Source organism: Agelaius phoeniceus, chromosome 3 (genome assembly GCF_051311805.1).
Source record: "Agelaius phoeniceus isolate bAgePho1 chromosome 3, bAgePho1.hap1, whole genome shotgun sequence".
Classification (NCBI taxonomy): domain Eukaryota; kingdom Metazoa; phylum Chordata; class Aves; order Passeriformes; family Icteridae; genus Agelaius; species Agelaius phoeniceus.
Genome location: NC_135267.1, coordinates 99,413,165 through 99,439,249, shown reverse-complemented (window position 1 = coordinate 99,439,249; position 26,085 = coordinate 99,413,165). Strand labels below are relative to the sequence as shown.

Here is a 26,085-nt window from a genome sequence, read left to right as displayed (position 1 = left end):
GCGGCCGCCGCCGGCAGCGCTCTGGGCTGGGTGCCTGCCTGCCGCCATGTCCCTGTCGCTCGCCCGCTGCGGGTGTGCGCGTGGGGCGCTGGTTTCGGGGCCAAGCTCCGCAGTTTCGGGACCACGGAGGAGGCGCCGCCGCGCGGCCCAGGGAAGTTGCGCGTCACGGGGCGGCCGCGCGTCATCAGGCGGCGGCGGTTCCTGCCGGGCTCGGCACCACCTCCGTCCCTGTCCCGGCGGCTCCGGCAACCTCGAGGTGAGGCCGGCCCAGCCTCGCACAACCGCGGGCCCGAGGGAGCGGCCCCCGCTCCCAGGGCCGGGTTGGTTCGTTGGTTCGTGTCCGCAGCCTTGCGGTTCAAGGAGGAGCGTTGTAGCCCCGCGGCGGCTCTGCCGTGGGTGGAAGGGGCGGGGAAAGCTCGGCTCCAGCGGGAGAGTGGAGCATCTCTCGTAGGAGGAAAGGCTGGGGGAGCTGGGTCTGATCAGCTTCGAGAAGAGACGGCTGAGAGGAGACCTCACTCATGAGTATAAGTATCTAAAAGAAGAGTGCCGAAAGGATGGACCAGCCTGTGCCCACTGGTGCAGAATTATAGGACAGGAGGCAATGGGCAGAAACTGATGCATAGAAGTTCCCCCTGACTATAAAGAAGAACTTCTTTACTGTGCCGTGGCTGCACATGGAGTAGGTTGCCGAGAGTGGTTGAGGAGTGTCCCTCAGTGGGGATATTCCAGAACCATTTGGATGCCATCCTGTGCCATGTGTTCTAGTATGACCCTTCTTGAGCAGGGAGCTGGAGCTAGATGACCCCCCGTGGTCCCACTGAACCTCCCCCATCCTGGGATTTTGTGAGCCCCTGAAGAGCTGAAGGGGTGAGTGCAGAGCTTAGCCTTTGGTGTTTCTCTTCCCAGGGCGAAAGAGAGAAACTTCAGCTGGTCAGTGTGCCATCTCTGCAGTGAAGAAAGTTCTGGAAGGGTTGGCAGAGACTCCCCAGTGATTCTGTGCAGGGAATACTCCAGCTATTGGACTTGTTTTTCCCTGATTATTTGTGCTGGTGAATTGAGTTGTGAAAAGACAATGTGTTGAAGGAAAAACAGTTACAGTTTGGGTGTGCTTTCATAACCTGAAAAGCTCTTTAGACGTAGTGGCTCTGGACTGTGGCTTTTGAATCTAGCACCTGCGTATCTAGTGTCACTTCGGTGCTGCAGGCTTATAGCCTGTAGTGAGAACTTGCTGGGAAGTGCTTGATTCATTTGGCATCTGATCCTGAAAACTGCATCTTAAAATTGTTGCCTGACTTTTAAAGTAGGATCAGATTTTTGAGGAGTTGTGCAGATTTACCATAAAGCAAATTCTAAGATGGAGTTTCAGCTTTCTCAAAGTTTTGTCATGGCAGCAACCAGTGTAAATTATGTACTTAAGCCCCAAAACATCACAGTCATGGTCAGCAGTTATTAGAGAGTCTATTGTTCAAAACCCTTTAGGTATGAGGTAAAAAGGAAGGTGTATTTATTCCCTCTGTAAGCTGATGTTAAGATGATGTTGACGATCAGTTTCAAACTGCATTTGTTAATGGCAAGCATTCAGACCAACTTTTGTGTTTGAGTCAAAAGTGCATGTTTATATTTGTAGTGTGTGAGTAGATAAAATTGATTTTGTTTTGTCAGAAAATAATCAGGAGGCTGATGAAAAAGCACCAGCTGTTCATGCTGTTGAGATGTCCTGTATTCCATTGTTAACGGAACCAGCATGTTCCTGCTCTGAGGTACAGGGAGCCACAAAAACAAGGAATAATGATGCTACTTCCAGATTTTTGGTGGGTGTTTAAGTTTTTAATGAAGTTTAATATTTGTAAGCATGTGTTGAAAGTTAAGGAGGTGTTATGTTCTCTATACAAATGAAATGTCAGCCTTTGCTGTAGTTGAGATCCCTGGGGTGGACTGGCTCAGGAAATTCAAAATGATAGTGTTGTTTTCGGTAAATAATTAATGTGACTTTGGTGTATTTGCATTGTTTTTACAGAGATTTAGAGTCTGGTTACTTTCTGGGGAAATAAATTGTAGGAATTTAAGAAAGACTTTTATGTTTGCAGGGGTTTGGGTTTTTTTTTTCTTGGACATATTTGTTAATGTTAATTTGCCTTTTGTTAAACTTGCTCTTTCTGTTATATCTATGTAGGGAAACTCTAGAGCAAGGTGGTCGTAAAGCTCTTCTATGAATCTTTCAGTTTGTAGCCTTTTAGATATTTATTCCAAAGATCTAAGAAGTTCTGTTTTATTTTGTTTTGTTTTTACTGCATGAAGGTTCCTATAAATGTTGTTTTTCTGAGTGGGTGGAAACTGCAAAAAAAATTAAAATATTTGAGCAATGGTCCCCATACAAGAAGTAGGTGGTTACCCAGACTGCTTTTGAAGGGCATAACTGAGTACAAACTATGGTCTAGTTTCCCCCCACTCTTCTGTGCCTGGATAAAGGAACTAAACAGTAAATGTTCTTTCAGGTTCCTCTTTCTGACAATAATGAAAGCAAAGAGTCAAAATCTATTCAAAGAAAGAGAGTGCTTCCATCTTGGATGCTGGAAAGAGATCTTCTGGTGCGGAGGGTTTCCAAGCCTGTTACAACGGGAGGTAGGTTTGCAGTGTGATAATGATTGCATTCCAATATGCATTTCTGTGCTTTGATATACTTTTTAAAATTATAATGATGGTGGTAGGAAGTATTAATTTGCTACTTCTCTTTCCATGCTCTGTGTGGGGCCAGCTGACAAAGACTGACTTCTGTTGTCTCCTTTGTCATCAGTCTTATGGGTGTGATAGAGCTCTTTTTTATCAGTTAATTTTCTTTCTGTTCTTTTTGTTTTTGATGCTAGATAATAAACTCTGTACAGCTGAGCGTTGGACGTTCAGGAGCCCTTTGCTATAAACTTTCCTATTTTGTATGTAAATTCTAAGTAGTTTCTGTCTCTTTAATTCCTAGAGTTCTCCACACTTAAGTCACTGATGTTTTGCCCTTCTAAATTTAGATTCTTAATTTCAGAGGTTTTAAAGGCAGAAGGGTTTGGGTGGTGTTGCATGTTAGTTTTTTAATCGTAACTGAATCAAACTTGGTTATTTAGTCCAAAGTTAATTCCTAGGAGGAGCAGTTCATTACAGTCTGATAGATTCTTACCAACAGAAGTTTGGGTGGTGTTGCATTCCCTCCTGTTCTTGTGGGAAAAGAAATTGCTGGATGTGTCATGTGCTGCTGCTGCCTAGCAGCAGTGACAGCAGCAGAAGGCTGTTTTCAGTCACTGTCAGTGGGACACACGAGGTGCCTATGCATTGGCACAAGCTCAAGAAGACTTTATAACATGTCTCCCTTTGGTCCTGGGAGCTTTTAAAATGCCATTAGACAAACTTTCTACATGGCATTTATTGCCCTTGTGACTTCTATTGATGGAACAGGAGGGCCAAAGAAGTGAGGGGGAGAAAGTATTTCTGTCACTCCCTGTGCACACCCCACCCTGTTTGCCCTTCTGTGGGGAGATGTGAAGTGGTTTGGGGGCAAACTTGAGTTTCCTTTGCTGATCAGTCCAAGTATATGAGCTGTAACTGGTGAGTGTGTGTCTGCTCCCATGTGCAGCAGCTCTACTCTAGGGACTCTTTTCAGCTGCTCTTTCTACTGAGATGCTGTTATGGATTTGGCTCTAAATATCCAAGCAAGCCCACAGGAGTATGTTAAATACAGTGTCTGGCCAGTTGCTTCTTCCCTCGTGTTGTAAATACAGGTGTCTGTGTGCACTGATGAGGGCAACTGTGGCTTTAAAAACCTCAATCATGTGCCATCCACCACACTGCCTATTCTTTTCCACAAAAGCTAGTTTGGAAAAAAATTATAAGATGACAAAGAAAATCTGTGTTTCAGTATTTTTTCTTTCATCTCCCTTCTAAATCTAGACTGTTCCTTCCTGCCATATTTATATAAAAATTGCATGGTGTTGAGTCCTGTACTGGTGTAATAGTTTTCTTATGTTTGTGCTTTTGTTTTGTATTTTTGGGGGGGGTGGGGTTTGTTTGTCTATTTGTTTGTTTCTCTGCCAGTACTATAACGTTTGCTATATGTGTGAATATAATGTTTATTTCAAAGACTGAATGTTTTGGTTTTGTCAGTGTTGAGATTAGGAGCTGTGTGGGTGAGTATCTCAAGCCCTGACATTGGGGGAACTGGGGATACATGCAAACATTGGAACTGTTTAAAAAGTCTTTTTCACAACTGCTGCCATTTCTCATGCTGTGTGCCCAGTGTTCTGCTTTAATGGTTTCTAGTGTCAGGATTTCACTAAAAAATTGCATTCCAAAAGTACCCTTTTTTTTAAGGTAGTAGAAAGAAAAAAGGCCAAGGAAGGGGAGAAGATCTTACAGAGTCATTAAAATCAGAATTACATGTACAGCAGAAAAAAAGATTACCTTCTGAAGAAACTATAGAGGATTTTGAAGGTGGAGAGCAAGATCAAGGGAAAAGGAGCTGCCTTGCAATCCCTGTTCCTTTATCTCAGGTAACTTTTTGGCTCAGGGCGCAACCATGATATTGCAAAAAATGAGAATGTAGTTGGCATTGTCATGTTGAAGGTTAGGTCTACAACATAACTTTTTGTTCTCTGTGTTCTGATCATGATTTGTTGTTTTGAAATACCAGTCTTTTGGATAGCTCTGTAGCAAGAATCATGGAAGCCTCAGAGATTTGGTTTTCTGCATTTCCTTCAAAGGATCTGGGACATGGGCCCCAAATGTCCCATGGAAGTACCAGACTGAGAACTTCACAGCAAGAAGCAGGAGCACATGGGCCAGAGCACTGCTCCTAGGAGTGGCTGGTGCATGTGGCTTCTTTTTCTGAGAACCTCTGGGGATAGATGATGGTGTGAAACTGATGCAATGCAACACTGGGCTTTGCCCAAGCTATTGCCATTCTGGTAGGTGAGGGTTTATGGTCAGATGAGGATGGTGTGTGGCTCAGCAACTGCTGTTTCAAAGGAAGGTAGCATGGAGTGTGCTTATGCCACCATCTCAAAATCTGAGTCAAAAAAAGGAAAACAAAGTAACCTGAAACCTAAAACTATTTGTGGCAATGAGTGAACAGACCCTTTGGTCCAGCAGGTCAAGTCTCTCTGTGACCTCACAGTACAGCTGCATTTATAGGCAGTTAAATCCTTGCTAACAACATCCTGCAAGTGGTGAGAAGGATCATTGCTAAAGTCAAACAAAGCATATTCTGGTGAGAGCAAACAGAATTTCACTGACTTGTTTTCTTTAAGTGAACCACTCTGGAAGGTGTTTTTAATGACTGGCATTAAAATTGCCTGGGTGTGTTCCAGGATCTGATAAAATACTTAAAATGCTTCTGACACTGAAAATTATTGGGGTTTTGGTTTTAAGGTTAATCGAAACAAACTGTGCATGGAGAGCAAGTGGTAGTAGTAGTTTTGGTATAACAGTGGTCCACTAGGTCCATTAATAACAGCTGCTGAGCTATTTTCTCTTTTCCTGGTTATAAAATGAGTGACTATGTAATTAATTATTCAATTTTGCAATTTGTACGTAGGAAGCCTTACTTGTTTTCACCTAATAATTACATAAATCATTTTAATTTCAAGTACAGTTTAAGAAATTGCTTTCAGGACTTTGCAGAGAAACTGATGTATTAGGGCAAGCAAGAGTAGTAACCATAGAGAGCTCTGAAAGACTGTAATTTGGATAGCAGAGCCTAAATTGTGGTCCTGCTGTCGTGTTTAAGGCGATTGAGAAAATGTTCTGTAGGGAAGAAAGCAAAAATATCTGAATTGTTGTGGCTGGCAGCAGCCACCAGAGGCTGTCCCAGTGCTGAGTGCTGGTGGCTTTTGGTTTCCCTGGATCACAGCCTGGTGTGTAACCAGGGAATTAGTGTGAGCCTTCTGTCTCCTTATGTACAGTACAGGCAAGGGGTGGAAATACATGGTAGAGAACTCAAAAGTGGTGTTGGCAAATAATAGTAATTTATGCTTTCTTTTGCAAAGAAAGGCTTATTTCCTTAATTGCAGTTGATTGCTGAGCTGTATTTTGAGAGTTGTCTTTGTCTCCTAGTTGAGTCACTAAATGTGCTTCTGTCAGGATCATCTGATGTTAATCCCGACTTTCCCTTTCTTAATCAAGTTGCTGCTCAAATGTAGTTGGTTTTGGATAACATTTCATGGGACTTTCTTGTAAAGGAACAAAATCCAGTAGGAAATCACTGGTTGATTTTCAAGCTCTGCAAAACACACCTGTGTAAATTAAGTATAAATTTACTGGAGGGGAAACATAGATAATAATCTTTAGAAAGCACAGACATTTGAATAGTTCTATGATGTATCAAAGTAGTTCAGCCTTGAATGTAATATGCTTCCAGGTGATGTCTCCATTGTCAGGACAGTGTTTTTTCCTCAGTTGTGTATCTCAGATTCTTTTTCTAAAGAACACATTTCTTATTTTAAATGTACATTTTTTTTCCAGAATTTAAAATGCAGTTAGTGTCAAAACTGAAATATTTGCTTAATGGTGTCTATGACAGACTGTTGTGATTTAGAGTCATGAGCTGAAGCATTTAAGATGTATCAGTGTGGGATTAACCTCAGGGTATGTGTCCTGAGTTCCCATATATCTTCTATATAGATAAATACAAATATACTCCATGTATCTGGGTGCTTAAATTATTAAGAAACTCGTTAAATTAGTAAGTGATTCCTTAATAATTTACATTGATTCATGGGTAGGAGTCTGTCCAAATTACATTCTTCTACAGTCTACTACATCTTCACCTGTATAATCCCCATTAATTTTTCAGGAGCAGTAGTTTAAATTGTAAGTCAATTTAAACTAGTTCTTGGACTGTTCACAAACTGAGGTGATGAGAGAACAGGTCATGTGAGGGAACTGAAGCTGAGGAAGGAAGCTGTTAGATAAGTTTTTCTTTTAAGTTTTTCTTGTAAGATAAGTTTTTCTCTTTGTGTTTTCTGAACTTGAGGTTTTCATTCAGCAGCTGTGTTTAGCAGTGAACTTGAGTTTAGGAAGTGGAGTAGAAGATTTTTTAAGTCTAGAGCAGATGAACTTTCAAGGTCCTTTCTAAATCAGGCTGTTCTGTGACTGATTTTGAAAGCAGGGATGATGAGGCACAGTTTTACTTCAAAGCTTTTCATTCTGAGGAGTGTAAATTTTCAGGTTCTTCAAAATGTAACCTTGTTCCACAGAATACATCTGGATTTCCTCTTGAAACTACCATGAGAGATATGGAAGCAAGTGGCAAGACTGAAACAACAAACCCTGGAAATTCTCTGGAAAAAAATGATAGGCAGCTGCATAGCAAATGGTCTAAAAGAGAAGGTCAGATCTCCATTAAAGACAACAGAATTGAGGAAACAGAAAACAAAGAGCACATTGCTGGCTCTACAAGCCGACAAGCTCACTGGGGCAGGACTTCCCAATATCTTGGTGCTCAGGAAAGGATTCTTGAGCCTGATGCAAATCTGGACTACAACCCTGAGATTTCTGATTCAGCTAGAAGTGCAGATGCTTCAGAAAGCTCCAAACCGATGCACCATAAGAGGACACCTTGCAAGTATGGAAGTGGCTGTTACAGGTAAAGCAAAATCAATACTAGCTTGGTCTAGCCGGTTATTCAGAAATAACGTATTAGCTATGGAAGAGAAAACTGTAAAGTTGTTATAAACTTTGATTTGGAAAAAAAATCTTTTGTTGAACAGGGATCTGATGAGAAATAAATAGCAGAACACTAATTTTAGAAGGATAAAAGGAGGAGCTGGGATGTCTTGCTAACTCCTAATACAACCCAAACAAGGGATGAAGTATTTGAGCAAACTAAAAGATGAAGTGTTGCAGGAAATAAAATATAAAGGTCCATTATAAAAGGAAAAGAAATAAAAGACCTGTGTGTATGGTATGAGGTACTAGTAGGGAGAAGAGGTGTAAAAGGTTCAAATGCCCAACACTGACCCTGTAGGTTTGTTTTTTTAGCAGATGAGACTTATATGAAAGATTACTGTATTTATTGAAGTTATTGCCTGCTTTGTGATCTGAATGTTTAAAATACTTACTCTTTGTCATCCATAAATAATCAAGAATTTATCTTATTATAACTTGATGTTTCTGCAATTTTTAAAAAGCTTTCAGTCACCCCTAAAACCAGAACAAAGCATACTTAGAATTTGAGGTTAACTCTTATCTGGACAGTCTTTAGAAATACTGCAAGTCAGGAATAACAGGGGCTTTTCCTCTTCTTTTCACTCATATCCTTTCAAGATGGACATGGTAGAAGATTTGTCATACCAGAGAAGTTCCAAAACACCAGTGCTGGGTGCCTGGCTTCCTGCTAGTTCTTTCTGCCCAGAAAAGATCTGTGGTGTTCTGTCATGTTACATTAAATGGAAGGCTGAAATCTAGAGGTGCTCTTGAGTCTAGAAAATGCCCACTGACCTGTGAACTACATTTAGGAGAAGGTTTTGAGCTCTAGATAATCCCTATAATGTAATTTTTTTGTAAATACAAAAGGCTAATCCAGGAAACAGCAGATCCTGTGACTTTTTTTATCTTCCCCCAAGGGGCTTCAACAATAATAAAAGCAGTGAGTTTGGTTAGGAGCTAAACAAGCACAAGTGACTGGCTTCCTGTATGTTTGGTGAGCCTGATGCTGAGATAATTGAATATCAAAATTGTAAAGCTGTTGTGTTCATGAGCACATCACATGTTGGTTTTCATGTAACTTTGACATATCTCATTTTTTCCCCTTAATGATTATGACAAAAGCATGTCTTATTAGACAGTTCTGTTGATGCAGTGGTGCAAATGCAGCCTCTGGTTTGCTCCAGCTACTTTGAATATTGCTGAGACAGGTTTTGCCCTGTGTGGGTATTAAGGAGATTCAATGCTCTGCTATGAAGAAATATTCTTATCTTTAGGATAAGAATATTTCTAAGGCAAATCTTAGGTACTGGTAGTAGGGAGTAGGAGTCTATATGTGCACATTTCTTCCTGGGTCTCTTGATTGCGAGACATTTGGCAGCAGTACTTTTGGAAAGTATTGCTTTATAAAAAGAAAAGAATGTTCTGAAATTACAAATAGCAGTCTTTGTCAGATAGGGAGAAAAAATAGGGAGAATTTTGTAAATAGGGAGAACCAAAATGTTAGCTTTGATCTTCAGGAAATATTATGAAACTCAACTTGTTTGCTTGCAGCAAAAGAAATGTGCTTTGTAGTCTATCTTTGTATTTGCTTTTAGTTCAAGGCCCCTAAGTAGTTGTTTCTGTGTGGTGGCAAAAGTGTGTTAGAGCAAAGATTAAATGTTAGATCTAGTTATTTGACTACATTTCTATTAGCCTGTAGCGAACATTTAGCAAGTAAATTTGTAACCCATAGTTTTGTTTCTTCATTTATGAATTTGAAAACACTGCTTTTGAAAGAGTTAAACTTGCACACCTCTTGCACCAAGGAGTCTTCTTGTCACCTTCATTCACTGTCACTTTCTGAGGTGGCCAAATTCAAAGGAGCTGCTGTTATCATCAGGAGACAAAGTGCTCTGTGTATGTTGTAGCTGCCTTTATTTGTTATCGAGGAACTCACCCTCTGAATGCTGTCACATGTTTTTGTCTGCTTCTTGCTTTTCTGAAGTTAGCAGAATAGGGAATTAAAATAAATCTACCACCATCACCCTTTTTAAGGGCCACCATAGAAGAGGTATAGTAGACCTGAACTCTCATGTCTGAAACAGTGTCGTGGTTTGAAAAGGAAGTGAGTTTTTTTGGGATGCTGTGGTAAACCAATAGGTACTCAGATTTGAATATTGGCACCTTGTGTGGCCACTGAGGACATGGTTGTGCCTCTGAGGATACAGGGGGTTAAAAGCAGAGAACTTCCAGGAAAACTTTCTCTTGGTTCTGGTCAGGGAAAGGTTCAGGCCTCTCCTCTGCCCAGCTGCTGCAGCTGGCGGGGGAGGGGAAGACATGTGGCCAAGCGAGGTAGGCCAGGCCCTGAGGATGGAAGGGTGGAGGAGCACCAAGAGACATCGGGCAGCCACCCCCCCGCAGGAGAGAGAGAGAGCGAGAGAGAGCGAGAGAGAGCGAGAGTGAGCTGGTATCTATGCCTGGGCCAACTTGGAATTTCATAGCGGGCTGGCTGAGAAGGAGAAGGGGGAGTTGCGGCAAGAAGGTGCCAGCAGGGCAGCCGTGGGAGTTCTGGACAGGCAGAGCCTGAGATTTTTTTAATGCTTTTTTTGGATGATGGAAACCTTACAAATGCTGATCCTCCTGGAGTTGAATGAGAAGAGGGATAGAGATGAGATAAGAGGAAATGGGCCATGAGAGAAGTTGAGAAGAATCCTAGGTGAGAGGGATGATGGAGTGGCCTTTGGCTGGAGTTTTCTTGTATAGCCATGGACAGAACCATTTTTTCCTGTGACACAGAGACTGCATTTAGGGGGAGGCAATGGCTTGGAGCCAAGAGAGTGCAGTGATGTTATGTGAAGGAGTGCGTGAACAGATACGATGGGTGAGGAGGGTGGTGGTGCCCTCCATCTTCAGTGAAGGAAAAGATCTCTGTTCTCAAGACCCCTCGGCCCCAGGGGGTGAAATTTGGGGGGGACAGGTGTCCCGAAAGTGAGAGACTGTGCTCTTTTTTTGGAATTGGACAAAGCACCCTTAAAAGGAGAGCCCTAGAAGCAGCTCTGGTCCATGTGCAGTGGTGAGAGCACTGGGCATGGAAGGAAGATGTTACAATGGCAGATGATCTCTGGGCAGTGCCACGAGTGACATGGAAACGCAAGAGGTCTCAACTGTGTTTCCTGGGGAAGCCTATGGTATAAGAGGGACTCCTCACTCCTTGATGAACTGAGAATTGATTATCTAAAGGGTGGTGATGGATTGAGAGTTGGTGATTTGAGGGATGGATGTATTGGAAATTTGGTGACGGGAGGAGGAATGTTTTTGGAAGGTTTTCATTCTCTCTGTGTATTTCTTTTTCATATAGTTGTAGGTTAATAAAGTTTTCTTTATTCCTAAGTTGGAGCCTGCTTTGCTCTATTCCTGGTCACATCTCACAGCAGACACCAGAGAGAATTTATTTTCATGGAGGCACTGGCATTGCACCAGTGTCAAACCGTGACAAACTGGAATTTGGAATCTTTCTTCCACAATTCAGTCCTTTTGCCATAGCCTGGAGTGCAGTTCTCTGCTGACTGGGGGTGTGTAAATCTCTCCAAAACTGTCAGGGCTGGGGGATGCTCATCCAATGTTTGGATTTTTTTGTGGGTTCTTCTAAATACTTTGCTGTTTGTTTATGAAAATAAATATTTTTCCTTTCATTCTAAGCTTGTAAATCAGGCAGCTAAAGACCTGCATCTGTCTTTTTTTTTTCTTGACTCCTGTTAATTAGGAATTAAAATACAGAACTTACAAACATGTTATGTGTAGTTATGGCATAACTTCAGGCTTGAATTCTATGGCTTTATAAGCAGTGCTGGTATTTCACTACATTTTCACTAGGAGGTTCGTTCAGTAGCTGAAGAAATAAGCCAATGTGATAGCAAGGGGTCTTCTGCATGGGATTGTGAGGAGTCAGGGATTCTGAACAGATTAGTTAAATTTGCTTTGTAAAAAGTTTTTAAAGTTGCTTTTTATAGCTACACAGATGAATAATATTAAAATATATAAATATTTCACTGAGCAATATTCAAGTTTTGCTTGACAATGATTGCATTGATTCTGAAGAAGTTTTAAAGTTTTATTTGCATAGTTTTAGTTCACATAGTTTCCTGCATCGTGAAGTGTTGAGTACACAAATTTAGAGTTTCTGTGAAAGCAAATCTGCAGTAACTGTGTCAGAATGTTTATATGAAGGCAACATTAATAAAATTTTCTTATTAAAATAGGCTTTTAATTGTTATTTTTCATGCAAGTAAAGCCTAATGATTTTGTTTTGATCAAATGAATTAACACATTCCTGTGCACTGAGGCTTTGTGGTGAAACAGTTAACTTTGGAGTGCAACTTAGAGTGTGATAGATGTGCTCCTGTAACTCAAATATCTTATGTCTGCAAATAAATATAAAAAAAAACCCAAACAAAACCTTTAAGGAAGAAGCCTTAGGGTTTTTCTGAAAAAAGGAAAGATGTTTGCTTATTAGCTATGCACTTCTCTGCTTCCTTTTAGTTTGTAGGGTATTGTTGCACTACACATAGAGTAAGTATAAATTAGCCAGGTAAAGCTAAGATAAAATAAGATGTTTCTACTGATCATCTGAGGTAGGACATGTTCAAGACATAGGACATGTTTGAGGTGCTCCACAGGTAATGTATAATTTGAGGAGCATCATCTCCTGAAGCCTAGTGACAAGGACTTGTACATCACAACTCTTTTGTTGCTCTTCCTTCTTTCTCCCCTACTTCTTTTTCTTTTTTTCCCCCTCGCCTTCAATAATGGCTGTTTGGTGTTGTCCAAGTAGGTCTTGAAGCAACATTTTAAAAGGAAATGGATATCTCCTAAAATACAATAAATCTGCTAATTGACAGCTATTAGTCCTTCTTTCCATGGTGTCCTGGTTTGAAAAGGAAGTGAGTTTTTTGGGATGCTGTGGTCAAACCAATAGGTGCTCAGATTTGAATATTGGCACCTGGTGTGGCCACTGAGGACATGGATACGCCTCTGAGAACACAGAGGGTTAAAAGCAGAGAACTCCCAGGGGGAAGCTCTCTTGGGTTCTGTCAGTGAAAGAGATCAGAGCTCCCGTGCCCGGCTGTGGGCTGGGTGGGGGAGGGGAAGCCATGCAGCTGGGTGAGGTAGGCCGGGGCTTGGACAGAGAAGGGGGGTGAAGGTCCCTGCAGGATGGAAGGGTGGAGGAGCACCGAGACCCATTGGGCAGAGAGAGAGAGAGAGAGAGAGAGAGAGAGAGAGAGATTTGATAGCACAGCCAGCTGAGAAGGAGAAGAAGTGGGGGGGGGGGGGGGGGGGGGCAGGGGCGGTGTGGCGAGAAGATGCCCATCAGGGCAGCCCTGGGAGTTCTGGACAGGCAGAGCCTGAGATTTTTTTAATGCTTTTTTTGGATGATGGAAACCTTACAAATGCTGATCCTCCTGGAGTTGAATGAGAAGAGGGATAGAGATGAGATAAGAGGAAATGGGCCATGAGAGAAGTTGAGAAGAATCTTGATGGCATGGATGATTGGAGTGGCCTTTGGCTGGAGTTTTCTTGTATAGCCATAGACAGAACCATTTTTCCTGTGACACAGAGACTGCATTTAGGGGGAGGCAATGGCTTGGAGCCAAGAGAGTGCAGTGATGTTATGTGAAGGAGTGCGTGAACAGAGACGATGGGTGAGGAGGGTGGTGGTGCCCTCCGTCCTCAGGGAAGAAGAAGACCTCTGTTCTCGAGACCCCTTGGCCCCAGGGGGTGAATTTGGGGGAGACTGGTGTCCCGAAAGTGAGAGGACTGTGCTTTTTTTTGGAGCTGGGCAAAGCATCCTTAAAAGGGGCTCCCTTTTAAGTTGGAGCCTGCTTTGCTCTATTCCTGGTCACATCTCACAGCAGACACCAGGGAACATATATTTTCATGGGGCACTGGCATCGTGCCAGTGTCAAACTGTGACACATGGCAACCTTGATGCTTTATGTATCTTGATGTAGGAGTAAGAATTAAACTTAAATCAAGGAATATCAGTTGCTGCTGTATCTCTTTCAGAAGATAAATTGTATTTCATGTGACTGAGAATTCTTGCTATTGCTGCAAGTATGTTAGTTCTGTGCATTAAGAAAACAAAGTGGCAAACGGCCTCTAAATGATTTGGCTTCATCCCATTTATTTTAATGGGGAAACAAGTAGGCAGCCAGTCTGAATTTGCCTCAAGAAGTGAGGTTTTATGAGAATTTTTAAAGAATAAAAGACTGCAACCCTGCAATAGTTTCTAGTGAAACGTTATTCAATTGTCCTACAGTTTGTAGAAGCAACAAAAGACCAGGACAAGAAGCCTATCACCTATGTAACTAGATCCAAGGCATACTGGATCTTTGGTAAGTGGCTTATGGAAGAGTTTATCTGTAGCTTGCTTGTGGAGTTTCCTGAGTGAAACATACCTAGCAAATGGAGATTTAAAGAATTAATACTAAATAGCTGGTATTTCTCAAATGCTAAAAGGAAGCCTGAATGGCCAGCAGAGCTCACAATGTTTAAGTCATCCTTTTGTGAAAGCTGTAACAAATTCTCTTTTGTTATAGTGGTAGTTGAAATGCTAAAATGAATATTGACTCTCCTCTGTGAAGTTCAGAAGAGGTAATTGTGAGTTTAAAGGAGTTTCTCTGATCAGTGAGGAAGTTGCTGTGTATGGAAGTGGCTGCACACATCCTTGGTGTGTTCCATACCTGCTTCTAAATGCAGCTGTAGCAAGTCCAAGCTAAAGCAGTAACTACTCTGTAGCTGAAAGTTGCTATTCTTCCTGCTTGAGGCAGGCAGCTCACTTTTATAATTTGCACAAACACACTAGAGGTTATGTACTCTGGGAATGATTGAGGTAATCAGTAAAGTATTTTGCAGATGTCTTTTGGAAAATAATTTATTTAAAAATTTCACATGTCTTGCTTCTCAGTATTACACTTGGAAAAAAAGCCTACAGGAAATTATAGGGAAAAAATAGATTTGCTTTTGCTACTATTATGTTAATTTTGATGTAATTTTTTTAGCCTGTTTTGATCTGTCACATGAATTTCTCCTGAAGTGGGAACTTGATTTTCTGTGTTCTTCTTAATTCCACTTACAACAGTTCTAGAAGGAAGAAACTCTTCTTTAAGTGATGTTTATGACTGCCTAGTCTTGAGTGGTGTGTGTACAAAGCTCTTGCCTAGAAGTGGTAGAAATGTTCTTTCAGTGATGCATACATTTCATTATGTTCCCTACTTGTTCACTTCAGATTAAAGTATTGTAGAGCAAGAAGTTGTGGATGATGGTCTTATGCTGTCCTCACTAACATTGGTGTGACTCAGCTACACATGAAGTTGTTAATGTCTTATGGTACAACTTCATGTCAGCATGCTAGTTTGTAATTCAAATAAAGCCTTTTGTACATGTGTTGGAGGTCTGAAACTTAAAGCTGATGGGAAATAGGAAAATTCCTGGTTTAACTTCTGTTGCAGCAGGTGCTAAGACAAAATTTCTTCTGTTGTCCTGAAAGTAGGTCATACAGTCTGCGTCAAGTTAAACATTTAAAGCTCCTCTTCATGTAACCACAGAAAAATGAGCTGTCAATGACTCAGTAACATGTTTTACATGTCCTCTCTTGTGTTGAAATGGAACAGTCAGTTTCAGTGCATATTTGTCTTTTGCAGGAAGAATCCCATTCACTTCCAGCAGTTCAGTCATCCTAATGATGATGACTATCACAACATGGAGATGGTGGCTCAGGACGATGACAGCCGGCCTGAGTGTCCATATGGAACAGCTTGTTATAGGTGAGAAACGTGCACAGTGGCTCTTCTTGTGTCAGGTTAAGAATGTTCTCCTCTGCAGTTGCAGAAGGACAGTAGAATAATGACTAACTCTTGATGTTTACATTGGCTGTAGCCTTCCGAAATTTACTGCAGTCAGACTTCTACCCTTAAAGCACCCAAGTCTGTGCATATTTTTAACACTGACACAGTAAAAATCACTATTTTGGTAATTATGTCAGCTCTCAGAGCTGAAAACTTGACTGCTCAAAGAGCCTATTCAGTGACCTGGAGATCAACACTGTATCTCTTTTCAACATTCAGTAAATTGTTCTTTTATATAAGCAATTTATTGTTACATGTTGTTCTTGATCTGTAACTTTTATTTAAATTTTGGTAATGTATTTGTTGTGATTTTGCAAAAAAACTATTTTAGTCAGTACTTGATTTATTACAAAGCATAATTGAGGTAACAGCAATAAAATCCAGTTTATGGCTGACTGCTGTTTCTTTTAAGCACTGTTGATTTTCTTCAAAATATTGTTGTATTCCATTGTTTTTCAGTATCTTGGGTTTACATATTTAGCAGACTGCATAATTATTACAATGGACAAGAAGATATATTTTGAGGCAATAGCATTTCTATGGGAGCATATTGAAACTGGTGGCTGCTGTTAAAGATTGTTTCTGCACATAAACACTTTCTCCTGGAAAGTGTGGTTGTCCTAAAAAGCATGATCTCCATGAAATGTAACAAAATGAGGGCAGCTCGTAGGAAAAAGCCTTGGTGATACTCAGCTAATGCAGAAAAAGTGGTTCTCTTAAAAACATGTATGAGATTAATTTTCTATCTCAGGCTGAGCGATACAGACTTGTATCAGTAATGAAATTGCCAACATGCTTCTCAGGAGTACAACGGATGCTTTATCTAAACCCCAAACTGGCTCTCCTTCCAGATGAGACAACCTCTGTGTTGCATGAGTTAGTAATTTCTTAATCTGTGTTTCATTATTTGGGGATAGAGGAAAGGAGGCACCCATGAAAAATTGATCATTCTTTTGATGAAGCAACAGATATAATTTGAAGGGGTTTTGTGTTAATTTTTTTGTCCTTATCTGTTGGCTATTACCTGACTGATCTAAATGCTGTGCCTTGAAAATTATCCATAAAATACCAGGGAATTCTGCACTTGTGAAATGTGATGGAATCAAGCTTTTACTGTTCTTTGCAGGAAGAACCCCCAGCACAAACTGGAATACAAGCACAGTGCACCTCCAGGTAGGCCAATTTATTCAATATTACAGAATGACAGAAAATTCTGAATTGGAAGGGACCCACAAGGACAATCATGTCTATCTCATTAAAATGCTTTAATCTCCCTTTAGGAAATAAAATTGCATTTATAGCTCCCTCTGTATTAGGATTTTTTTTTTTCTGGGATTTTTTTAAATCAGAAATTCTCAGGTAAGATAAAATGTTAAAATATTCTGATGCTCTAAACAAAATACTGCAACCATATCTGTCATCTTTTTGTGCTGGGTTTTTTTCACCAGTGATTTTCTTACTGTGAGAATTAATTTTTGCATGTATGTTCTCTTGACGCCTGGAGGGAAGATAACTAAAACTGAATTTGAGTTCCTAATCTAACACTTTGTAGTCTTTTCATATTCCAGTAACTTGATTTGGTGAAGAAACACAGGGGAATGTGCTGTTTACATTTTGTTTGCTCTTAAAGAATTGAAAGAGATACTTCTTGGTTTTATTTTTTTGTGGTGCTTTCTCTTGATTATTGGATTGGAGCTTTTCCACGTGAAATCCCAATGCTAGAAACAGTAGTTTAGAGCAGAACACTTAGGGATCTGTCATGATAATGCATTTTGCTTTGAAGATTCAGGGCTATGACATTATTAAGTTAGAATAGCATTTATGGAAACAGTAGTGTAAAATATTTAAATGCCCTAAAATATTCCAATTTCCTGCTTAAAAACTCCCAGTCAGATTTGATGACATTTGTCTACAGATGGCAAGGGTAATAATTTTAAGAACAGTTTATCTGGGTAATCTCTTGGGAATGATTCAAGACAAAAATGGTATTTTTGAGGCATCAGAGTAGCTTTTATACCTGTAAGTACAGCACAACCATTTCAGCATTTGTTTAATAGGTCAGTTTCCTGTTGTAGCAGCTCTAAGAATAACCCTTATGGTAGGGTTCCCTCTGTCCTGACTGACAACTTCCCTTTTTTTAGTAACTGGAAGAGGAACACGACAACGAGCTTCAAGCAATGGTGAGTGTATTCTGTAGTTATGAGTGGGCACATCAACCTGGGACACCATTGGTCTGCTGTGGCTCTTTTGGCATTTAATAGTGCTGGAGATGCTTGATAATACTTAGCTGAGGAGAAAATAGTCATTATTTTAGTAAAATCCTTGTTTTCTTACAAGTAATAGTCCTTCAGTTGTATTTGTGCCAGTCTTCCTGGATAATCACACCTGTATTTTCCTAGAAGCAGACAAGAAAACAAAGATATTTTAAGGAGAGACACACATGGCTAAATGGTGTCTTCCATCTTCACTCCTTACACAGCAGCCATAATAGGATTAAAGGAATCCAGTATTTCATGCACAGCTAGTTAAGGTTGCCTTATAAGGAGTGATTGCTCCTGCAACATGGAGATACTCCCTCTGACCTTTAACTAACTTCCAGGTGATAATCTGTGCATGTGCTGATGAACTTGCTTACTCTTACAGTGAGGTACTGAAATTTCAGGGCTTGTTAGGATCAAAGTATAGAAGTTTATGTATGTTGGGGGCACATAGACTCAAGTTTTAAACATGCTGTCTTGGTTTGAAAAGACAGGTGTCTTCTAAAGAAGGCAGGAGCCTCCCTTGAAATGGAAAATGTAAACCTGCTCCCTCCGAAATATAATTTTGAAATTAAAAGGCTCTCAGGCAAAGACATGGGGATAGGAATAACAGTTTTTTTACTAGGAAAACTAAAAATACAAATGCAATAGTACAAACAAACAAAAAAAAACCCACTGACAGAGTCAGAATGCAACCTGACACCCTGTTGGTGAGGGTGGCAGCAGTACAATTGAAATGGTGGCTGTAGTCCTCCTGGAGTGACAGGTGTGGTTCTGTTGAAGCAGCGATCCTGTAGAAGGGTGTAGTTTTCCTCTGAGGACCCAGTGGTGGTGTAGATGGGCTTTGTCTTCCTCTGGGAATCTAGTGGAGAAGAAAGCTGCTCCTCTGGGAATCCAGTGGGAAAAGGCTGCCTACGGTGTTCCAAATCTCAAATTATATCCAGGTAGGAATGTTTGGCTCCTCCCCCCCAGAGGAGCTTCTCACAATAGGATGATGTAATTTTATCAGTCATGTGGTGACAGTCAATGGCCCACTAACAGAAGATATTTCCTGGAGAGAGGAATGGTTGTGGAACAGATAAAGAAAACTGCCCAAATAACAGAAGATAACTGCCCCACCTCTAACAGATAGGAATAGAATACTCACATATCTTACAACCCAGGACATATGCTTAGGTCTGCTTCCAGGATTCTTTTTTGTCTTGTCTTCCAAATGTGAAGCTTCCTATGTTTTCTAAAATTAAAAGTGAGCTTTGAAGAGCAGTCTGAAAGTCTGATGCTGTGCAGTCTTTGCTTTCAGTGACCAGAGTAAGGCAGGAGGGTGTAGAGCTGTTTCATTTTGAGTGGGAGTGGGAAGTGGCTTGCCTTCTTTGAGATCACCAAGGAGAGGCTGGGAATTTCCTAAAGAAATCTTCAAAATAGATTTGCCTTCTACAGAAAGTAAATAAAAGTGCAAATAGTTGTAGTTAGCTTTCTAGGCAAAGTGTTTTGACCTCTATTTCTGTTCTGTATGAATGCAGGAGGTTGTTTTAAACTTTCCACTGAGAAATTTTTTTGCCATACCATTTTCTTATCCAGTTTGTGTGCACTTTGACTATCACCAATATTTGCTATGCTTATATCTGTGCACCAGCATATTCTGAGGCATGTTTGTTACCCATGTGTTTTAGTGTATCCTGTGATACAAGTACCAGCCCCCGTCATGATCAGAGGTCCGTGGTAGAAATTTGTGTTGCAGAGTGTTGAGGCATGCACTGAGTGTTGAAGATTTTAATATGAAACAGGCTGGGCTGTGTGCATATCTAAAAGTCCACATCTATTCTTGAAGGTTTTAAATTGCAGCTGTGCCTCTCATAAGAGCACGTTCCTTATCCAAATAGTAGGGTGTACCCTACCCCTTGTGTGTGCAGCTAATGGTCAGGCAGGGGTGACTCTGAAGGAAGAAGTGCTGCTCTTGTAGCATGTAAAACTTGCACACAGAAGTGAAATTCAGTCTGTCAAATTCAACTCTTCTTACTAAGAACAAACTGTGGAAGAGTTGATATTCTGCACACACAGGAAAGAAGGGAATTAATTTATTAAGTTCTGTTTATATTTACTATTAAAAAAAATTGTAATGTTTTGTTGACTGGTTTACTTAGCTCTGTGGAGGGCAAAGCTTATAAAAGGTGGTGCTCAGCAAGTTCACACTTGAGGCCATCATACCACATCCTGCAGGGTCAGATAGACAGTAAGAGCTCCATTAACCTTTATTTTGTCATATTTGGCACAACTGCACCATTAGACACAGCAGGATTAAATTCCCTACAAGTGTATTTAAATTCCACCAGCCAAGAGAAGAGGGGAACCCTCTACATGACAGTTAACATGTTTAGCTTTCAAGTCTAATTGCTGCCAGAATTGCCTGTAGAGAATGTCTGAAAAATAATCTGAGGCAAATTATTGAGGAATAATTGTAGGGAAGGATTAAAAAAAAAATGTCAGAGTTATGCTGTTGTTAAATTGTCACTACCAAATGACTTCTCTAGGTTGTTGCTACTGAGATGAGTAACACCCTGTAGCCATGGATTCTCCTACATACTTTTGTATAGGTTTTCTAGAAAGCTGATAAGCTCACTTCAAAATAGAATGTTTTGGAAGGAGCAGTCAGCAAGCTTTTTTTCCCACATCAAGGAGATACTTCCATAGAAAGTTTCAAGATCATCTTTATAGATAGACTACTAGAGAAAAGGCCGAATTAAGCTTAATCATCAGCCTTAGGGGCTGCAGGGCTAAATTAAACTACAGCAGAAAGAAATGGAGAGGAAAGGCATAAAAGGAAGTGCATCACTCACTGCTGAAATCAAAGTGTTGATATATGAGGAGGGAGAACATAGTATGCACTTCTTACATTTTTAAGAAGAATATGAAAGTTATCAGTATTTTGCCAGCATTCCTGCTTCTGTTGTAAAATACCACTCACAGTGCTGTGAAAGTGGCAAAGGGCTTTTCTTTGATAAGCAGCTCTTGGGCTTATTATTCTCATAACCTTAGTCTGAGAAGGGGGATTTTGTTCTTACTTTATTCAGCATCTTCATTTTGACCCCTCCCCTCCAATTCTGCAAGGACTATAGTCTGTCATTCTGCTGAGAAATTCTGCTGGTTATGGGCTAACACAGTGTCTTGGTTTGAGACAAACTGGGAGGAAACATCCTGAAATGAATATGCCCTCCCAATTATGGCATGATTAATTTCCTGTGAAGTCTCTTAAACAATAATGCATAATAAGGAAGGTAAATCTGGAACAGAAGCGTTCCCAGTCACAGAAGAGTGTGACTGAAAGAGGCTGTAGTCTGGCTATGTGAGGTACTGGTGGTGGTGTTTATGCCTGGAGCTCTGACCTGAGGTTTCAAGAGTTTGCTGAAAATTGTTTATGGTTGATTTAAAGAGTTAGGATTTGGGGTGTGGTCTGTAGTTAAAGAAAAAAAAACTCATATTCATAGTTCCATATGAAAGCTGGTGACAACTGCTCAACAGATAAGTTAGCTAGACTGATTACCATTGCGTGGTTATTTCTAGATAAGGTAAGAATGCAAAACTGGGAGGGAAGCTGAGGAATGAACATGATTTTACTCAGAGATATGACTTAAAGGTAGAATAAGACATGATTGGAATATTAACAGGCCATAGCTAGTTAGAAATTTTGGAAATTTAGGAAAAGAGGTGTCACAGATACTGAGAGAAAGGTTGAAATACATCTGCCAAAATGCATTTCTGAACGAAATGACTTTCAGAAGGGAAACACAGACTATCCAGCATGAAGGCAAGTGGAGAACATAGGAGGTGAGTGATCTAGAAGATTTTATTCTCTCATGTGAAGGAAGCTATTCGCTTCCAAAGACTAAGAATACAAAGGATGGATGGATGGATGGAGGCAGAAAATTTAGGGTCAGAGTAGCCATCTAGCAATAGCTAGAGGCTTAACTGGAAGACAGATGTACTGTTTAGGTCATTCTCTCTTGTGAGGAGAGATGGTTTACTATCTGGGCTCTGGGAGTGATCTTGAACTCTACATTTATTGGTCATGAATACATGACATTTTTGTCTCTACAGGAAAAAGGGCTGTGAAGAAGGATGGTGTCAATGATGGTGAAGCCAATGAATATGACCTCAATGACCACTTTATAGATGAGGAGGAGGAGGAGGAGGAGTGCGAACCTACTGATGAAGACTCAGACTGGGAACCAAGTTCAGAAGAAAAGGATAATGAAGATGTTGACACACTTGTGCAAGAAACATGTAGATTTGTTAGGATCAAGAAATAGCTGCTGAGAACAGCCTTATAAATGTCCAGTGCGGTTGTGTTAAAACATGGTTGCACAGAGGAGAGGAAGTGGTTTGAAAATTTTTGTCTCCATGATGTAGGCAGTACAGGAAGATAATAATAGGGGTGAGGGGATTCTGCAATGCCTTTCTTATCCGTATGTATTATTTTGAGGATAGTGTGGTGTTTGGTTTTTTGTTTTATTAAGTTGTGGACCCAGAGGATAGAGCTCTTAAATTTTTGGTTTTTTCTTTTTTCTCTCCTTTTTTTTTTTTTTTTTTTTGCAATGCCATTGGTATCTTGTATTTTGAAATACAGTTTTAAAGGTTGTTAAAACTTCATCTTCCTGTGCTTGAAAGAAATATTGGTAGGAAAGCCTAAGCCATTTTTACTGTTGAGTTAGTGCAGTTTTAAACTTTGTTATTCTGCCTCCATCTTTTCCAGATGTTGTTTTGTTGATTCTCTTAAGGTACAGTAGTTAAATACAGGTTGTCTAAATCACTTGAGAGCAGGATCTCAGTGTATTGAAGCATTTGACTGGCTCAACAACAAGTATTATTTGCTCTGATTATGACAGTACCTCTTTCCATGTTCATCACTGGAACTGTTTCTAGTTCTCAGCAAAGTCTTGATGACTGTATTTTTGCACAGTTAAACTTGTAACATACAGTGGGAAAAGCATGTAACTGTTTCTCTGATTTCTAAAGACGTTGGAAGATCTTGCCTTCAGTGTGTTCATCACTCCCCTGAGCTTCCTGGAAAGCAAGTTAAAAGGTTTTGCTATATTTTGGGACAGATGACTGGAGCCCTGTGAATTTGGCACCTTTTTTCGTCAAAGTCCTGAAGTTCAGCAAGAGAAGCATTCTAGTATAGCTTCAAGTAGGCATCCACATACACACCAGCTGGTTTTACGGGACTTTTCAGGAGGACTTTGTGGATGTGCCCTCTACAACTCTAATGCCCTGGTTTTTGACTGAGCTTGTGTGTTTGTCTTTTGTGAAGAGGCTCCTCTTACAGGAAAAACTGCCAAGGGGGAATCAAACCAAGCATTGCCCAGGCCTTGCCACTGCTGTGTTGAGCTGTGTGCAGACTCAGCTCTCAGCAGCCCTCAGATCTCCTGCTCCCGTCACACTGGGGCTGTCTTGGGCAGGGAAATTGCCCTGTGAAGGAAGCTGCTGGCCTCAGGGGAAGCTGCCCTAATGGCCAGGAGACAGGAGAGCACAGACTTTGCTTGAGCTGGGCTGTGTCACAGAGGAACTGTCTCAGTCCTGCCCAGAAGGCACCTCTATAAGCAGGTGCATGCAGCTGCCACAGGCTGGAGCAGCGCTCTCTGGAGAAGAGGAGGAGGGGGAGCCAGCCTTATGTTGAGGTGTTGGCAGAGGGAGAAGCCACTTTCCTCTGGGGCACAGGAGAGGTGTGCTCCAGGCTATGGGATGCAAGATGGGGCTGTGCAGCCTCAAGTGCCAGCAGTTCAGAGGTTGGGCACTGGGGATGGACCTTGTGAACCTCAGCTGCTGCCCATTTCTACCTCAAAAAACCTCATTATACACACCCCCTTGGCACTTGGAAACTTTCATTCTTGGAGGGTCATCTTGGTCCTTACAGGTTCTGCTGAAAGGGGAAGCATTCTTTTTGACAGATTTCTCAGATAAAAATAAAGTACCGATGTGGCAATATTATATCTGAGAACTGTTTCTTGGTAAAGAAAGGATATGGACTCAACTAGTGTGGGATAGAAAAGAGAGCAGAGAGGGAGAAAGAGAGACAGAGGAAGAAATAGAAGACAGGGACAGCATCACTGCCAGGACACAGGGGCATCCCGCCATAAGACATAAATTTCTCGTGGATTAATTTTCCTGACACCTCCATTTTTTGCCTCCTTATCACATGGTCCATGTTAAGGTTCCCAGCATGTCTAACAGCCCCTATAGTAATTTTTCACCCTGTGTATAACATATGTTGAGACATAAAAAAAAGTCAAATTGGTTCCTTTCAGGTCCCTTCCCTCTGCCAAAAGGGAGGGCATTCCCACAAGGTGAATTTACTCAGTAGGGTGAAGGGATTCCTGTCTGCCTCTTAGGTACAGTGCCATGTCAGGGCCTTGTGGTGGCACCTGGCATTGGGGAAAAGCTGCCATGGGATTTGTGCTGCTTGTGTGTCTCTTGTTTGTTGGGCACACAGGGAGGGTGAGGTGAGAGAGACCAGAAAAGCACAGATGCTGATCCTGAGTGAAACAGGAGCTCTCCAGGTCATTTGAAGGGGCCACCTTGTATCTTGGCCACAGAGGGCCTAGTGTGAGTTGCAGGTTTCTTCAAAGGCTGAGAAGTGGGTTGTGCATTACAGTGTGTACTGTACCATGTGGTATTTACTGTATTTTTTTGTTAGGAAAATTAATCCACAATGCCAGAGGTTTATATTCTAAAAGGAGACAGAGGAGTCCTTCAACTTTATTCAAATAACGGGAGAGGCCATGGGACATTTCCCATGAGGTCTCTCAAATTGCTGGAGGATGCAGCTTCTCTTTATCCTCATTTCTCTGCTTCATTTTCCTCTTCCCCTTGGCTGAGGTACTTGAGAGATACAGACTTCCTGAATAGCCTAATACAGAACCCCTTCTAATGTGTACCCTCCCACCCCGTTCCCCAGTTTTTCTTTGTATTGCTGTTCTTTTTCTCTAAGTCCCGGAATTTAGCACAATCTTGGATGAGCAACTGAGTCTGTGTCAATTAGGGGGATTCCTTGGAATTTATGGTTCCTTCCATTGTTTCTTTCATCTATCAGTATCTGGCTTTATCTGCAAGCAGACCCACGGTTTGTTCGTAAAGACACATCCCTCTCATTCCTTTCATTATGGTCCTAGATGTGTTGTGTGCTGTCATTCATGTTTATTGTAGTTTACATATTTTGAATGTATTGCAGAGTATGTACTGCATTATATCATGGTTTCTTGTATAGCTATTGTAGCATATGGTACAGTATTGTATTGTATTCTGCTCTGTATGCATTGTAGGGTTTTATTGTCTTGTGCTCATTATACCCTGCAGGAGCCAGTTCTTTGCCACCTCATAGGAGCCTCTTTCCCTTGTCAACCTTCATGGTGCCATTTCTCAGGAGCCCTTTAGCCTGCAGCCCCACAGGAGTCCTTCTCCTTGTCAAGCCTCAGGATCCCTTTGAGCGACATTGAGTGACTTTATGCTCAGTTATCTTTCTTACTATCCATGAGTATTTGGTGACTTTTATACTGGGATTTGTTCCACATTCTTTTGTTCTAGCTGGTTTTACGAAGGTCAGTTTTGAAGCTGCAGGAATTCCTGCCTTGTCAGTGGTTTTGAGGAACAGCTGAGGGAGCTGGGTGTGTTTGGCCTGGAGAAGATGGGACTCAGGGATGACGTTATCAGTCTTTACAACTACCTGAAAGGAGGTTGTAGCCAAGTGGGGGTTAGTCTCTTCTCCCAGGAAACAGGAAAGAGGACATAGTCTTAAGCTGCACCAGGGGAGGTTCTGGTTGGACATTAGGAGGAATTTCCTTCAAAAAAAGGGTTAGACATTAGAATAGAGGTGGTGGAGTCACTGTGTCTGGAGGTGTTTCAGGAAAGACTGGCACTCAGTGCCATGGTCTAGTTGATATGGTGGTGTTTGGCCAAAGGCTGGACTCAAGGATCTCAGAGGTCTTTTCCAACATAATTGGGTTTGTGAGTTAGGGCTTATCCTGGCAATGTGGGTTACAGTGCAGCCAATAGGACAGGATCCTAACAGAGTGTATGAGAGAGCAAGATCTTGGTGAGTCTGAGGGACAAGTGTCGATCTTGCCTCAATTCTGCTTTTTTCTGCTCAATGGTGTGTGCTTTTCTGCACTGGTGGTGCAGAATACTTAGAAAGGGGACAGCCCAAGCATCCAGCGTCTGTCACAGCCAACACAGGGAGAGGGAGAATGCAGACACTACAAGCATTGGATAAG

The 26,085-nt window shown here is 41.2% G+C and overlaps 1 protein-coding gene across 3 annotated transcripts; it reads left to right on the top strand.

The window, feature by feature from the left end:
- The first annotated feature begins 130 nt into the window (after positions 1-130).
- APLF (aprataxin and PNKP like factor) lies at positions 131-23,806 on the top strand. Of its 3 annotated transcripts, none has more exons than XM_077175971.1 (9): positions 131-256; positions 1,663-1,811; positions 2,496-2,626; positions 4,355-4,529; positions 7,233-7,621; positions 15,363-15,485; positions 16,693-16,739; positions 17,708-17,746; positions 21,917-23,806. In XM_077175971.1, exons 2-9 carry the CDS (start codon positions 1,713-1,715, stop codon positions 22,126-22,128), a joined length of 1,215 nt encoding a protein of 404 aa, XP_077032086.1. In that variant the 5' UTR covers positions 131-256; positions 1,663-1,712; the 3' UTR covers positions 22,129-23,806. The 3 variants fall into 3 exon arrangements, with proteins under 3 accessions (XP_077032086.1, XP_077032085.1, XP_077032084.1); XM_077175969.1 differs by having other exon boundaries at positions 222-867; XM_077175970.1 differs by lacking the exon at positions 17,708-17,746 and having other exon boundaries at positions 218-867.
- The last annotated feature ends 2,279 nt before the right edge of the window (positions 23,807-26,085 follow it).

Excerpts from the sequence above, each read along its gene's own strand:
- APLF (XM_077175971.1), top strand. The coding sequence starts at position 1,713 with ATGTCCTGTATTCCATTGTTAACGGAACCAGCATGTTCCTGCTCTGAG. Across the intron at positions 4,530-7,232 it reads TCCCTGTTCCTTTATCTCAG|AATACATCTGGATTTCCTCT; the intron begins GTAACTTTTTGG and ends CTTGTTCCACAG. Across the intron at positions 15,486-16,692 it reads TATGGAACAGCTTGTTATAG|GAAGAACCCCCAGCACAAAC; the intron begins GTGAGAAACGTG and ends TGTTCTTTGCAG.